The sequence below is a fragment of the Lutra lutra genome, chromosome 10, assembly GCF_902655055.1.
Source record: "Lutra lutra chromosome 10, mLutLut1.2, whole genome shotgun sequence".
In the NCBI taxonomy this organism is placed as follows: domain Eukaryota; kingdom Metazoa; phylum Chordata; class Mammalia; order Carnivora; family Mustelidae; genus Lutra; species Lutra lutra.
Window position 1 is genome coordinate 105,891,601 of NC_062287.1, and position 15,253 is coordinate 105,906,853.

The 15,253-nt window shown below is 55.0% G+C and overlaps 1 protein-coding gene across 1 annotated transcript; it reads left to right on the forward strand.

The window, feature by feature from the left end:
• The first annotated feature begins 1,552 nt into the window (after positions 1–1,552).
• SLC3A2 (solute carrier family 3 member 2) lies at positions 1,553–8,249 on the forward strand. The gene is made up of 9 exons (XM_047692459.1): positions 1,553–2,128; positions 2,467–2,640; positions 3,514–3,608; positions 5,573–5,641; positions 5,745–5,803; positions 5,964–6,144; positions 6,270–6,413; positions 7,526–7,609; positions 7,723–8,249. Exons 1-9 carry the CDS (start codon positions 1,696–1,698, stop codon positions 8,086–8,088), a joined length of 1,605 nt encoding a protein of 534 aa, XP_047548415.1. The 5' UTR covers positions 1,553–1,695; the 3' UTR covers positions 8,089–8,249.
• The last annotated feature ends 7,004 nt before the right edge of the window (positions 8,250–15,253 follow it).

A 15,253-nucleotide genomic window follows, 5' to 3' on the forward strand; every position in this document is an offset into this window, starting at 1 on the left:
CCCCCTGGTCTGCCTCCCTCTAGTTCTGGCTTTCCTAGGGTGGGGGTGGGCTGTGGCATGCAGAAAGGGAAAGGCAGAAGATGAGCCTTTCCACACCCTTGGCTCTCCTCTGGCCCCCCTTTCTGTCTGCTGTTTCTTCAGATCTTGGCTTCTGCTTTTTTCCAAATACACAGCTATCTTGGCTTCCAGCCCAGGAGAGGGAGAAAGAACTTGTTTCCTTCAGCTCTTCTCTGAAAATAACCCGGCTGGCACTGGTCAGGAACAATAAGTTCCTGGCGTCTGGGCCCCATGCTGTTGATGTCCCGCAGTCCCTGTTATGAATCTGTACTTTTTTCTTGCTATGAACCTTGTCTCTGCCCCACTTCCCCTCCATCCCAGGATCTCCGTGGAGGGAGGTGAGATGATTTTCAAGGCCTCTGCAGAGGCCTGCAAGGCTTAGCACAGTGAAGTGATGGGGGGCGGGGGTGGGTGGGTCAGGGAACCCTGGGCACCCTGGGGAGATAGGGCTAATCTGTGGGAGGCCCTGCAAAGTGGGGAAAAGACGGTCTGTTGTAGGAAAATGGTGGATGTCTCTAACTGAGGCCCAACCTTGGAATGTTTGCTACAGGCCCAAGCTTGCCCAGCAGGCGCCCAAGGCTCTTCTGGATGTCGGATTCCTCGCTGCCCAACATCCTGGAGCCAGAAACTGGGAGTGGGGTGGGGTAAAACGGGGAGTGTCAGCTTCAACTCTCCTGTCCGAACAGATTCGTCTTAAAACATCATGAAGATCGGGTTAGAGTTCTTTCGGTCAAGTTAATAAATCAATGCATTGTGGTGGGCGCCGAATAGTTGCCGCGTGATGAACTATCTGAACTGGACTCAAGATGAGTCTTGAAGGACGAAGAAGCCCTGCGGGGAAGCGGAGGTCTAGCGCCAAGTCCCAGAGGCTGGAGGAGACGCAGCTAGTTCGGGGAAAGAGGGGAGCTGCGTGGGGCGCCTGGGTGGCTCAGTGGGTTAAAGCCTCTGCCTTCGGCTCAGGTCATGATCCCAGGATCCTGGGGTCGAGTCCCGAATCGGGCTCTCTGCTCCGTGGAGAGCCTGCTTCCTTCTCTCTCTCCTGCCTCTCTGCCTACTTGTGATCTCTCTCTGTCAAATAAATAAATAAAATGTTAAAAAAAATCTAATTAAAAAAAAAAAGAGAGAGAGGAGCTGCGTGCGGCCGGCTCTGAGAGCGCCAGCGGCCATGCGAACTGGGAAGGACCACGCGGTGGCCTGCGCCCCGGGCCAGGGGCAGACGGAGGACCGCGTCTGGGTGCGCACCCGCCTTCGGAGTGGGCGGAGAGGGGCCGGGCCCCCCGCGGCTCTGGACCGCCCCTCCAGGTCCCCTTCGCGGAGCGGGACAAATCAGACTCCCCCACCGAAAGGCGGCTCCGGGCTCAGCTCTCTGGGCGTCCTTCTGGAAGGGACCGTAGGGGCCCAGAAAGAGCGATCGGGGCCGTTCCTCTTTAAGGGGCGGGCGGGGGCGGGGCTCCCCGGCCTCTTTCCGGAGGCTGCGCTAGTCCCCGGGCAGACGCGGACGCTGTAGCCGAAGCTTGCGCGGGGCTCCCTGGTACCCAGAGCCGGGGCCGAGGCCGTGGTGAGACCGGGAAGGTAGGGACAGGAGTCCAGCCACCACTTGACCGCAGGCTGCATCGCGTCGCCGGTTCCGCGGGCACCATGAGCCAGGACACAGAGGTGGACCTGAAGGAGGTGGAGCTGAACGAGCTGGAGCCCGAGAAGCAGCCGATGAACGCGCCGTCCGGGGCGGCCATGGCCGCGGTGGTGGCGGGCGGCGCGGAGAAGAACGGTCTGGTGAAGATCAAGGTGGCCGACGACGAGGCGGAGGCGGCGGCCGCGGCCAAGTTCACTGGCCTGTCCAAAGAGGAGCTGCTGAAGGTGGCGGGCAGCCCCGGTTGGGTGCGCACCCGCTGGGCGCTGCTGGTGCTCTTCTGGCTTGGCTGGCTCGGCATGCTCGCGGGCGCCGTGGTCATCATCGTGCAGGCCCCGCGCTGTCGCAAGCTGCCGGCGCAGAGCTGGTGGCACAAGGGCGCCCTCTACCGCATCGGTGACCTTCAGGCCTTCCAGGGCCCCGAGGGGGGCGACCTCGCCGGTGAGCTCCGTGCGCGGCCGGTTAAACCCGGAGTCCTGACCCCGTCCCCGCCCCGGAGTCGTCCCGCACCCTCCTTCCTCTCTTGGAGGAAAGCCGCCCCCACTCCCTCTGGCGCGGGGTGGGGGTACCTGACTCAGCGTCTTCCCTTCCCCTGCGGCTCCGGAAGCCGGGCGCTGACGTTTCTCAAGTAATGTGCCGGGCATCTTACATCAGCACCCCTGGGTCTCGTGATCGAAGCTCACCCCCGACCCCACACTGAGTCCCTGGGAGAGGGGAGAATAGGGCGGATCAGGGGCCTCCCGGAGGGGCTTCACCTTAACCCTGCTTCTCGGTTTCAGGCCTGAAGGAACGTCTCGATTACCTGAGCACCCTGAAGGTGAAGGGCTTTGTGCTGGGCCCAATTCACAAGAACCAGAAGGATGACCTCGCGGGGACCAACTTGGAACAGATCGACCCCACTTTTGGTTCCAAGGAAGATTTTGACAGTCTCTTGCAGTCGGCCAAGAAAAAGAGTGGGTGTCCTGGAGTTGCCTGGGAAGCAGCTGAGAAGGGCTTGGCCTTCTGGCCATAGGAAGGACAGGATAGGATTTTTGTTGGGTTCACTGCTGACTGGGTCTGAGTTTTCCTAAGGCAGGTATTGGGGAGGTTTCTTCGGCTTCAGCCTAAAATGAATTTGTCACGTGGTTCGGAGACGTAATTGTTTTGTGTCCAGCCTTTTTACTTCTTGGCTTCAGTGCCCTTGTTTGCAAAATGTAGGTTTTTCCTGATTCACTGGTTTATTTTTATTTTATTTTATTTATTTATTTTTTAAGATTTTATTTATTTATTTGACAGAGAGTGATCACAAGTAGTCAGAGAGTCAGGCAGAGAGAGAGGAGGAAGCAGGCTCCCCGCTGAGCAGAAAGCCCGACGCGGGGCTCGAACCCAGGACCTGGGATCATGACCTGAGCCGAAGGCAGCGGCTTAACCCACTGAGCCACCCAGGCGCCCCTTTTTATTTTATTTTTAAGTAGGCTCCATTGCCCAGTGTGGGACTTGAGCTCATGACCCTGAGATCAAGACTCACATGCTTTCCTGACTGAGCCAGCCAGGTGCCCGTAATTCAGTGGCTTTTAAACTTTCAGAGGAGAGGATCCTTTTGAGAAAAATAGCCACATGAAATCAAAAGGTACACGTTGGGGGGGGGGAGCCCAGGGTCCCATAACTCAGCCTTCTCCTCTACACTGTGTGCCTGCTGCCCTGGAAGATCTTAAGCTGGGTTCAGATCTAAGCATGTGTGCCACATGATACATACAGAATAGTCTGCTGGTTTGTGTTTGGTGATTTCTAACTTTTCCCTCGCCCCAGAGTCTTTCTCATGACTGCGGTTTTCTCCATTGTTCCAGGCATCCGGGTCATCCTGGACCTCACTCCCAACTACAGGGGCCAGAACTCGTGGTTCCTCCCCACAGAGATTAACTCTGTGGCCGCCAAGATGAAGGTGAGTGTGTTGATGCTGCTGGCAGGGGCAAGCTGGATGTGGGGGCTGTGTTGAGCCTCCTGGCAAGCCCTGTGAACGGAACCTGGCTCCAGCCAAGGGGCCCCTGGGTCCTTGGAGCCAAACTGGCGCACTCCTCCCGCAGGCAGGATGGGAGGCCAACAGCGTAACCTCCCCCCGCCGTTTTGCTTGTTCCTTTTCTGGCCAGTGATTTTTCTTGTTTCCTTGACTCTGATGGTAACAGTGCCAGGAAAGGAATTTCTCAGATGTCAATCTGGGTTTGATTTTTCTTCCTTTTGGGAGAGGAAGCCCTTTCTCTGTGGGACTCCTGTTCTGTCTGGTTTCCCAGCTCTTGTTTGATGTGTTTTGGAGCAGAGCCCAGACTGAGCTTGTACGTGTCTGGGTCTGTGCCACGTGTTCTGTATATGTTCTGAATTTCTCTGTGACCACGCAGGGACCCTATCATCTCTTGTCTGTAAATGGAGAAGCTAAGGTTCAGAGGGGCTTGCTGTGTTTAGGATTGGAGGTCCTAGGTAGTCTCATTTCTGTGATCTGCCTTCCCTGAGTGAAGGTATAGGTGCAAATACTACCCAGCAAGCTGGGAATGGGACTTTGTCATCTGAGCTCCTGGTGCCTGGGTTCTAGGACACTGACCAGGTCAGCAGGGGTGGAGTAAAAATGGACCAGACTCTGACCCTTTGTTGGCCCCTGTGATTCTGAGTTAGAATTCTTTACTCCCAGCATTTCCATAGGACCCTTAGTCATCCAGTTCAGCCCTTGCTAATTGCTGGAAGACCCTTCAAGAGTTATTGATGGAGGGGAGGGCGCGGATGCGCCTGGCTGGCTCAGTCAGGAGCGACTCTTGATCTCAGGGTGATTCTTGATCTCAGGGTCGTGAATTTGAGCCCCACGTCGGTGATAGAGTTTACTTAAAAAAATCTCTTAAAAGTTATTAATGAAGGAATGTTTCTAGATGGTAGATGGTGTGCCGTGAGGTGTGGTAGCTTCAGATGAAAATGGAGGCAGGAAAAACGAAAATGAAAATGGAGGTGAGAAGAGAGAGCACAGGGCCGGGGGCTGTGGAGCTGGGGGCCCCATGTTCTGCATTCACCTGTTGCCTGGAATTCAGGCCTGGGCCTGTGCTGCAGAGCTGACTCCACTTTTCAGATCTTCAGCTAGACTGCCCGAGGGCTGTGCTTTGAATTACACTCTTTCATCCTTGGCCTTGTTCTGACCTGCTCTCTTCCTTCTACCCTTCCCAGGCCTCAGGACACTGGGAGAGGAGTGAGATCTTGGCTAGCATTTTGGGTCCCATGTCCTCTGCTCTCTGACTGTGGTCTTGGGCATGCTTCCTTGCTGCTCTGGGAGTGTTGCCTCATTTCTGACATGAGCATATAAGCATTCCACACATTCTAAGGGTTAAATGAAGTTACATTTATGAATGTACTTTTTCTCTTGGGCTTTTTCCTATAGGTGTCCAAAGGTGAACCTGTGCGATTTGCCCTGGGGAGGAACAGAGAAATGAAATGCCGCAGCGTTAAGAATCAGTGATAGTTCAGAAGTGGGTGGGGTGGGGGTTAGGGACGAAGTCTAATAAACCTTTATGATAGAGGTGGTTAAGTGAGGCTGGTCAAGGCAAGTGACTCTCCCAAGGTCAAGGGGAAGTGCATCCTGGACAGGGTTTGACGTGGGGTGGAATTTTTTTTTTTTTTAAAGATTTTGTTTATTTATTTGACAGACAGAGATCACAAATAGAGAGGCAGGCAGAGAGAGAGGGGTAAGCAGGCTCCCCGCTGATCAGAGAGCCCGATGTGGGGCTGGATCCCAGGGCTCTGAGATGATGACCTGAGCCCACAGCAGAGGCTTAACCCACTGAGCCACCCAGGCGCCCCACATGGGGTGGATTTTGTAAGCCTTTGTCAGAGTATCAATACCTTTTCCCTGTTCTTTTGCCCCCTTCCCTGTAGGATGCTCTGAGTTTTTGGCTGCGGGCCGGTGTGGATGGGTTCCAGGTTCGGAATGTGGAGAGTCTGGAGGTGAGTCCCTTTGCACGTAAGAGGCAGGCCTGGGTGAGAGCAGAGGGACTCTCCAGGGCTTGGTGGCATTCCCTGCTCCTTGACTTGTCTTTTTCTCCTCCAGGATGCGCCTTTGTTCTTGGCCGAGTGGCAAAACATGACCAAGAGCTTCAGTGAAGATAGGTGAGTGTCAGACTTCCCCCACCAGCTCTGCTGCATTCTGAGATGCTCCCATTGAGGGCTAGCCCCCAGGGACGGGGACTTCCCAGTCCAAAGAACCTTCTCCACCTTCATTCTTTTCTTGCTCTTTACCAACCTGGCCCCCCACCCCTGCTCTGTGCAGGCTGCTGATTGCCGGGACCGAGTCCTCTGACCTTCGGCAGATCCTGAGCCTGCTCGGGTCCACCAAGGACCTGTTGTTGACCAGCTCATACCTGTCAAGCTCTGGTTCCACTGGGGAGCGCATGGAATTCCTGGTCACCCAGTATCTGAACGCCACTGAGGATCGCTGGTGCAGCTGGAGTGTGAGTACCATGGCGTGGGGGGAGGGATGCCAGCGGGGGGTGGAGGGCCTCCGGGAGGCAGGGGTGTTGGCAGATGGAGGCAGAGGCGGGCTTTGGGGTTCACCTCCGTGCGTCCATTCCCGCAGCTGTCTCAGACGGGATTCCTGGCTTCCCTCGTGCCGGCTCACCTCCGCCGTCTCTACCAGCTGCTGCTGTTCACGCTGCCCGGCACCCCGGTTTTCAACTACGGAGATGAGATTGGCCTGGAGGCAGCTGCCCTTCCTGGCCAGGTACGGCTTGCCGCCTCCCCCTGCACGCTGTGGGGAGGTTGAGTGGGTGGCAGCAGGCAGATGGGAGCCTTGTCTGGAACCGCGTCTGATCCCCGGTTAGCCCCCTGATCGGTCGCCGTGCGGCCTCGGCAAGTCATTTCCCTGCCGCCGCCTTGATCATCTCTTCTGGGATATTGTGCTTCTTGTAGGGATTCAGTGAGAGCCTATTTTTTTTTTTTTTTTAAGATTTTATTTATTTATTTGAGGGAGAATGAGTGAAAGAGAACATGAAAGAGGAGAAGGTCAGAGGGAGAAGCAGACTCCCCAAGGAGCTGGGAGCCCGATGCGGGACTCGATAGTGGAAGTCCAGGATCATGACCTGAGCCGAAGGCAGTTGCTCAACCAACTGAGCCACCCAGGTGCCCAGTGAGAGCCTATTTTAAGATGCGGTGGCTGAGCTGACCCCCGCTGGGTATTCGGTATGAGCCAGCCCTCGCCTATCCGTTCGTTCATTCGTTCTGGCGTTCAGGGGACTCTGCCCTCCAGCAACTCCTGGTTCAGGGGAGGGCCCAGAGGAGTCCGAGAAATGCACGGCAGCCCTCGCTGTGGTCGGGGCAAGGGCACGAAAGCGCTGGCTTACCTTAGCCATAGGCTTGGAGGTCAGCACCCCTGCTGATGTGCATGGAGCTGCCGTCTAGTTACTCCGCGGTTTTCAGGGGTCACTGCTCTGTGCCACCCGCAGAGGATACAGCAGTGCACAGGAGAGCTGCAGGTGGTGAAGTTAGATAATAAAACAGAATGAAGGTGCCTAGTGCTGCTCAGTGCTGTGCGAAAGAGAGCAGGGCTGGGGGCCTAAAGGACAGGGACGGGGGACGTTTTCCGTCGAGGGGCCACAGAAGATCCAGTGGGGCAGTGGAGCAGAGGCCGGAGGGCTGTGAGGGAGCTGGCTGTGGCCATCTGGGAGAAGAGCCCTCCAAGGGTAGGGCCCCGTGTGGGCAGCGACCCGAGGCAGGAGCCTTCCTTGCTTGTCCAGTAAGTCAGGCCACAGTCGGGGACGGTGTGGGACTAGGAGAGGGACGAGAAGAGAGAGCAGGCCCAGGCCTTTTCTAAGTCCTGTTTTCTCTGCTTCTCAGCCTGCGAAGGCTCCGTTCATGCTCTGGGATGAATCCAGCTTCCCCAACACCTCAGGATCCGGAAGTACCAACATGAGTGTACAGGTAAGGGTTTTGGGTGGGCCAGGCCTGCTCAGCAGAGGGCGGGCAGGTGGCTACTAGAAGCTTGCGCCCAGGGGCGTCCTTCATCTTTTCCTCCTCTCCGCGGTCCTTTGCAGAGCCAGAGTGAAGACCACGGTTCCCTCCTCTCCCTGTTCCGGAGGCTGAGCGACCAGCGGGGCAAGGAGCGCTCTCTGCTGCACGGAGACTTCCACGTGCTCTTCTCCCCCGAGCCGGACCTCTTCGCCTACATCCGCCACTGGGACCAGAACGAGCGCTTCCTGGTGGTGCTCAACTTCGGGGGTGTGGGCCACACTGCCATGTTGGGGGCCTCTGGTGTGCCGGCCAGCGCCAGCCTGCCGGCCAGTGTCGACCTACTGCTCAGCACCGATGTGGGCCGTGAGGAGGGTGGGTCTCTGGAGTTGGAGCACCTGAACCTGAAGCCATATGAAGGGCTGTTGCTCCGCTTCCCTTACGTGGCCTGACAGGACACCCCTACACTCCCCTCCCATCCCCTCCCCTCCCCTCCCTGGGCCTTTCAGATCCTGGTTTCTTTTCGTTTTTTTTTTTACTGTCACAGATTACAGATGAAACCCCAGATTAAGGTGTGTTCCGGCTTCAAATAAAAGCCACTCCCACCTAGTGAGGTCTTGTCCTCTCTCCACTTCTCTGTCAGGGCAGGGGCACCCCTCCCTGCTCCCCCTCCTTCCTTTCCCTCTGCCCCCATCCCCCCAGACCTGCCCATTGTGATCAGAGCCAGAGAGTTTCAGAGCCAGAGAGTTTCGTGCATCTGCTCTAGCCCCGGGAGGGAGGGGCCTTTCAAGCTCACAACAACATGGGGTCCGGGCTAGGACTAGCATCTGGGCGGGGGGCCTCTCCTGGAGGTCTTGGGTCTTACTGATTTTTTCCCTTCTCCTCCTCAGCAATGGTCTCCACCCAAGTGTGGTCAGGTTTCCTTGTTTTTGCAGACTTGGCCTTTCAGGGAGGAAGAGGGAGAGCAGGGGGGCTTGTTTGCCAAGAGGTACCTCTAAAGGATTCTAGAGGACATTCGTTCAACAGGACTCGCCTGTATCCTTAGCACATGACAGTTGTTTCCAGTGCTGGGGTTCCAGGAGGGACCAAAGTACAAAATCCCTCTCTCCTTGGGGCTTGTAGTTTAGTGAGGAGATGGAGGAGAAAGGTGAGTGCCATTTAGAGGGCCCCGGATGTAGTGATGGGGAAAGAGTAATAGGGAAGGGAGGGCGGGGCCCGGGGTGGAGGGAGTTTCGGGAGGGGCTGGAGGCCTCCTCTCCTGGGAGGTGATGTTCAAATGGAAGGAGGGGGTTCCTTTGCCAGATACCTGGGGAAGGGGGCTCCCCGGGGCCCTCAGGCAGGGGTATGCCTTACTCAAGGATCGGGGTATGGGGTCTTAGTGGCAGGGGTGAGGCAGATCATGAAGGTCCCAGTAAGGCGGTCACAAAGAGTTTGGCCGGCAGCACAGTCTGAGGACACAGTCCCACATGACTGCCCTTACTTCAAACACCAGCTGCAAGTCCCAGGCCTCAAACCATCCTCAGTGGATAATTTGCTAGAATGACTTACAGAACTCAGGAAAGCCCCAAGATGATGGTGTTTTAATAGCGGAAGGATGCATGTGCCACCAGAGGATGGGGTGTGTAGGCGGGGGGGAGTCTGGGGGGCTCCAGGTGTGAAGCTCCCAGTGGGTTGTCCTCTCCCAGTGGAGCACTGGACCCTGGTTTATGATGCCCAGTGTGGCCCATCAGGGAAACTCCCCTGAGCCTTGGTGTCCAGGGTTCTCCTTGGTTCCCACATGGTCAACCTCGAGTCTCCACTTCCTCCCAGAAGTTGTGTGTCCCAGAGCACTTCTTGTGAGTCACATTGTTAGACTGACAGATGTCTGAGGGCTCCAGGTAAACACTCCTGTCAGGACATTTCAGGGGCTTAGATGTTGGCTAAGCTGAACTGCGCTCCACACACGGTCTGAGGGAGTGGGATGGGAGTTGGAGGGTTCCGAGCGAGTATGGTCTGGCTTTGATTTTCGAGGACTCACGGGCCGTCCTGCTAGCTGGGAGGCTAGGTCGGGTGTGGTTAGGGCTGCAGTTTACTAGGCTTACCGGGGTAGCAGTAGTGGACGAGCTACGTGCACGGACTTTGCAGGTAGGTCCATGGGGTTTTCTGTAGGATCTTTTCTCTGGCAGTCTTGATCCTTAGGTTGGCCTCACAGCCCTGGGGGTTAAGTTGGGCCCTCCCAGCTTTCTTAGGGAAAAGAACAGTTGATTCCTACAGGATGGAACTGGGCCTCTAAGGGGGTCCTAGTTCAGGGGACAGGTCGAGAGACTCGATGCTCCAGTTAAGGCCTGGTCCATGTTTGCTCACTTTGGTCTCCCTCACCCTGCACCTGGGCCAAGGCTGCAACAGCATGCACTCAGGTGCCAAGGTCACAGTTCCGGTGAATACGCCCTTGGCAGCCAGCCAGCTGGGCCTTGGCTCTTTCTGCCTTCCTCATCCCTTCTGCCTCCTACTACTTACTGCCTCTGGGTTCTGGCCCTTGTCTGGTCTGGGCCTCTCCTCCCTGAGGCTCCGCTCCCAGGAGGCTGACTCTAGCCCTCCCTGTTTCTCTCTCGCTCTGCCCTGGCCTCCCCTCTGGCCCGGGTGGTATCATGGTATCACTTAAACATGGAGCCTCATCCTGATTTCATGCTTTGCATGTAATTTGTAGACTCACTTTTTCAAAAAGCCCTTTCCCAGTTCACAATGGGGTACTGAGTAGCCTAGGGGGCCCTGGATATAGAAAAGTCAGGATGATTTTAAGGTTTTGGCCGAGTAGTGGGGAGACTGCTAGAGGAACAGGTTAGGTTTTACAAAGATCATAAAATACACCACGTGAACTGTTTGAAGGTGTGCTGTTCAGTGACATTAAGTATACTCACACTGGCCCGACCAATGCCACCATCCACCTCCAGAACGTCATCATGTCGACCTAATGTACCCATTAAACAGAACTCCGTCCCTCTGTATTTAAAATTTTTTTAAAAAAGATTTTATTTATTGGAGCACAAGCAGGAGGAAAAGCAGGGGGAGAGGGAGAAGCAGACTCACTGCTGAGCAGGGAGCCCCATATGGGTCTTGATCCCAGGACTCTGAGATCATGACCTGAGCCACCCAGGCACCCCCACCCCCACCGCTGGCCCATATTCATTTTTATTTTTATTTTATTTTATTATTTTAAAAGATTTAATTTATTTGACAGATCATAAGTAGGCAGAGAGGTAGGCGGGGGTGGGAGGAAGCAGGCTCCCCGCTGAGCAGAGAGCCCGATGTGGGGCTCCATCCCAGGACCCTGAGATCATGACCTGAGCTGAAGGCAGAGCCTCAACCCACTGAGCCACCCAGGTGCCCCCATATTCGTTTTTAAAATAGAAAATGAAGAAACCGGGGTGCCTGGGTGGCTCAGTGGGTTAAAGCCTCTGCCTTCGGCTCAGGTCATGATCCCAGGGTCCTGGGATTGAGCCCCACATCGGGCTCTCTGCTCGGCAGGGAGCCTGCTTCCTCCTCTCTCTCTCTGCCTGCCTCTCTGCCTACTTGTGATCTCTGTCTGTCAAATAAATAAAAATAAAATATTAAAAAAAAAAAGAAAATGAAGAAACCAAACATTAAAGGAAGACACAGGAACTCCCAAAGATACTGGGGGACATCCTGGTCATGGTCAGACCTTTGTGCCATGGGGAACAGATGAGGAGATCAACGAGAGGGGCTCTGAGTCTGCAAGACCCGTGCCACGGGGGGCCTCACATTCACTGCTGTGTCAAAGGAGGAAGGAAGTGAGAGGCAGATGTAGACAGAAGCTGTCTCAGGCCCCCAACTACCCTGTGAGGGAGGAATTCTCACCCTTCCCCCCATTATCATAGTTGAAGCAGGTGGCCAGGATGCAGAGTCCTCTGGAAAAATCTTACATTCACTGTCCAGTGAATTGGAATCTCCAAGGGGGTGAGCCTGGGAGTTAATTTTTTTTTTAAAGATTTTATTTATTTATTTGACAGAGATTGCAAGTAGGCAGAAAGGCAGGCAGAGAGAGAGAGTGAGAGGAAGGGAAGCAGGCTCCCTAGTGAGCAGAAAGCCCGATGTGGGGCTCCATCCCAGGACCCTGGGATCATGACCTGAGCCGAAGGCAGAGGCTTTAACCCACTGAGCCATCCAGGCTCCCCGTGGGAGTTAATTTTTAACCCGCTTTCTCAAATGATTCCCACAGCACTTTGGGAATCACTAGATCAATGTTTTGCAAACTTGCTGAATTATATCTGAGGAGCAAAGAGGAGGGCAAAGAAGTCCCAGTTTTTCTCCTGAATGTCCTGTTTCAGCAGGATCTGGGAGAGGACACCAGAATCTTTGTAAGAAGCTGAGATAAGAACAGGAAAGAACACGGCTCTCATTGGTAGGGAGCGACATCGTCAGGTTTGAGTTGCAGGAAGCTCACTCAGGCTCTGGTGTGGGGGAAGAGGAGGAAGGTGGCCAGGAACCCTCTAAGAGGCTGCTGGAACCACCCGGGGAAGATGCAGAAGTGAAGGAGGCAGAGGCTGTGGGGTTGGAGAGGAGGGGATGGTTTGGAGAGATGTTTCAAGAGAAGAAGCTCCCGGATTTCCTGAGTGCCTAGGAGAGATGGACTTGACGTGAAGGAAGAAGGGAGCTGTGCGGTGATGCTGAGTTTCTGGCTCCGGTGGTTAGGAAGCAGGCTGGGGTCCTCAAGCTGGGTGGGGGAGGCAGGAAGAGAAGCAGCTGTAGGCGGGAAGGGGATCAGCTCCACGTAGATGTGCTGGATGTAGGTGCCCTTGGACTTGCAGGTGGAGGCTTCTGGCAGGGGAGGGTCTGCAGCTCAGCAGAAGGGTAGAGGTGGGGTTCATACTGTGAGTGTGAAGGGCGCCCTGGGGAGCATGGAGGGGTGAAAAGGGTGGAAGGGAGAGGTTGGAGTCCTGAGGCCTGGCACCGTTTACAGGACAGACATGGAAGAGGGACCCAGGAAGAGAACAGAGCCCTGGGGGCATGTGGGTGGGAAGGCAGGACGAAGAGACCAGGCTGGTGTCAGCTAGAGCAGAGCTGTCCCAGGTGGTCTTCAGTTTGGTGACATCATTGGTGGTCTTCTGGCAGCCCCCTCCAGACCGTTTCCAGGGGACGATGGGGAAATGGAGTTTTCTAATTCTAAGGGTAGGAGGGATTTGCACAAGTTTCTAGATAGTCTCAGTGGGTGTTCCTGGTTTTCTTCAGCAGCAGAAGAATTTATTGAAAGGCCATCAGGAACTGCCAGGAGGAGGGAGGACCAGACTTGGAAAATGGGCAGGAAGCAAATGCCAAGCAGCAGGAAGGACAATTATCTTTTAACTGGAACAGCCTGGGAGGCTGCCACCAGGGGACACACTGCCAGTGTGTGTGTGGTTGGGCACAAAGCCGTGGGCTGTGGGGACGGGGTATGGGGGACACTGAAATTCAGACTCCAGGTCCCATGCCTGCCCAGAGGGGCACCCTTTCCCAGTTCACACTGGGGTGCTGGTTAACCTATGGTTAACCTAGGGGGAGCCCTGGATATAGAAGGGGTCAGGATGATTATAGGTTTTGGCCAGAGCAGGTAGAAGACAGGACGTACCTTTACTGAGGTGGGGAAGACTGCTGGAGGAACAGACTTAAAAGGAGAAACAAGCAGTTTGGCCTTGCTGCCCCTGAGATTGGATAGACACCTGGGTGGAAACGTCAGGATGTTAGCAGGGCATACCGCCCCCGCATTAGCGCAGTGACCTGGGCTAGAGATTCGAACCTGGGAGTCGTGGGTACAACTGGCATGGAGAGCCGCAGAATGGCAGGAGGAGACCAGGAGGGTATGGGTAGAGAGGGCAGAGAAGAGGAGTAAGGGGCCAGAGCAGGTGAGAGGCCAGCAACAGACACCGAGAGCAAGGGGCAGTGAGGTGGATGGGAGGGGGTGCCCTGGAGACCAGGCATTGGGGAAACATTGGGTCCCACGCTGCTGGGGGGCCCAGTGGGAGCACAGTGTCTAGGCTGTTATGTTTATCAGCATGGAGGCCTTTGGTGACCTTGACGAGAGCAGTTTTGGTGGAGGCTGCGGCAAAAGCCAACTGGAAGGGGCTCCGGAGGGTCCGAGGAGAGAATTCAGAGTCCGTGCCTGTAGACAGGGGAGCTATTAAGGAAGAGAGGGAAATGAGGGAGTAGCAGGTAGAAGAAGGGGCCAGAAGTCTTTGGTTTCTTAAAGATGGGAGCAGCGACAGCGCATTTGCTTAAGGTGAAAAGGGAAAATGCCAGAGGGAGGACACTGGAGGGGTAGATGCCTTTGCGGGTGGGAAAGGGGGCAGGATCTAGGGTGAGGTTGTGGGGGGAGGAGAGCCTGCGATATTGCACTGTCACACGCGAGGCACGCAGATGAGGACGGAGTGGCTGGGTAGACGTGGGAGTTTGTGGAATTCCACCCCCCAGATTGCTTTTTATTTTCTTGGTGAAATAGGAAAAGAGGTCCTTGGCTGAGTGTGAGGACTGGGGCCTCCCCAGGGTGGGAGGTTTGAGGAGTGGGGACACATATGAATAAACATCCAGGATGGTCCCATTTACAGTGTCTGGAGGGAGACTGACAGCAAGCACCTCATCTCCATGTTAGATGTGCAGAATCTCTGGGATACCCCAGACCTCGGCAGTCAGCACCTGAATTTGCACGTTGGATCCCAGGTGACCTGGGCGAGCTCCAGGTGGACAAGCCCTGATGTAGGAGAATGGGAAGGCCATGGGCCTCCTGGCAGTGTAGACAATCTTTTTCGGACCCGCCCTTGTTCTTCTTGGTGCTAATGGAATGTCAGCACTTGGCCTTAAAAATTCCAGCTCCCGGGGCACCTGGGTGTCTCGGTGGGTTTAGCATCTGCTTTTGGCTCAGGTCATGATCCCAGGGTCCTGGGATTGAGTCCCGCATCAGGTTCCTTGCTCAGCAGGGACCCTGCTTCTCCCTCTGCCTACTGCTTCCCCTGCTTGTGCTCTCTCTCTCTCTCTCTCTGACAAATAAATAAATAAAAATCTTAAAAAAATATTTTATTTATTTATCTGACACAGAGAGAGATCAGAGAGGCAGAGAGGCAGGCAGAGAGAGAGGGGGAAGCAGGCTCCCTGCCGAGCAGAGAGCCCGATGCGGGGCTCGATCCCAGGACCCTGAGATCATGACCTGAGCCGAAGGCAGAGGCTCAACCCACTGAGCCACCCAGGCGCCCCTAAATCAATAAAAATCTTAAAAAAAAAATTCCATGTCCGTCTAACTGGTGGAGATGAAAATAACCCTGGCTCAGCCTAAGGAGAAAAAATGTTCCCTTTTTTTCTGAAGCCACGGAAATGAAAGCAGCCTCTTTCCTGCAGCTGAAAACCATCCTTGCAAATGTTACTGCTTACAAGAGAATCTTGTCAGACAATCACATTTAAGAGGCGGTTGCTTTGTCCTGTGAAAGTAACCTTTAACTTTTACAGAGCTTGTGATTCTGATCGCTTGTCTTCCTTAATAATGGGTTGCCCTGGCAATAATATTTAAATTCACTTCTCTGTTTTCTCGAAGGTATAAATACCTGTGAGTTTCTTTGTTAAGGCAGAAGGGGAGCACGGGGCATCTCCCTCGGGTCC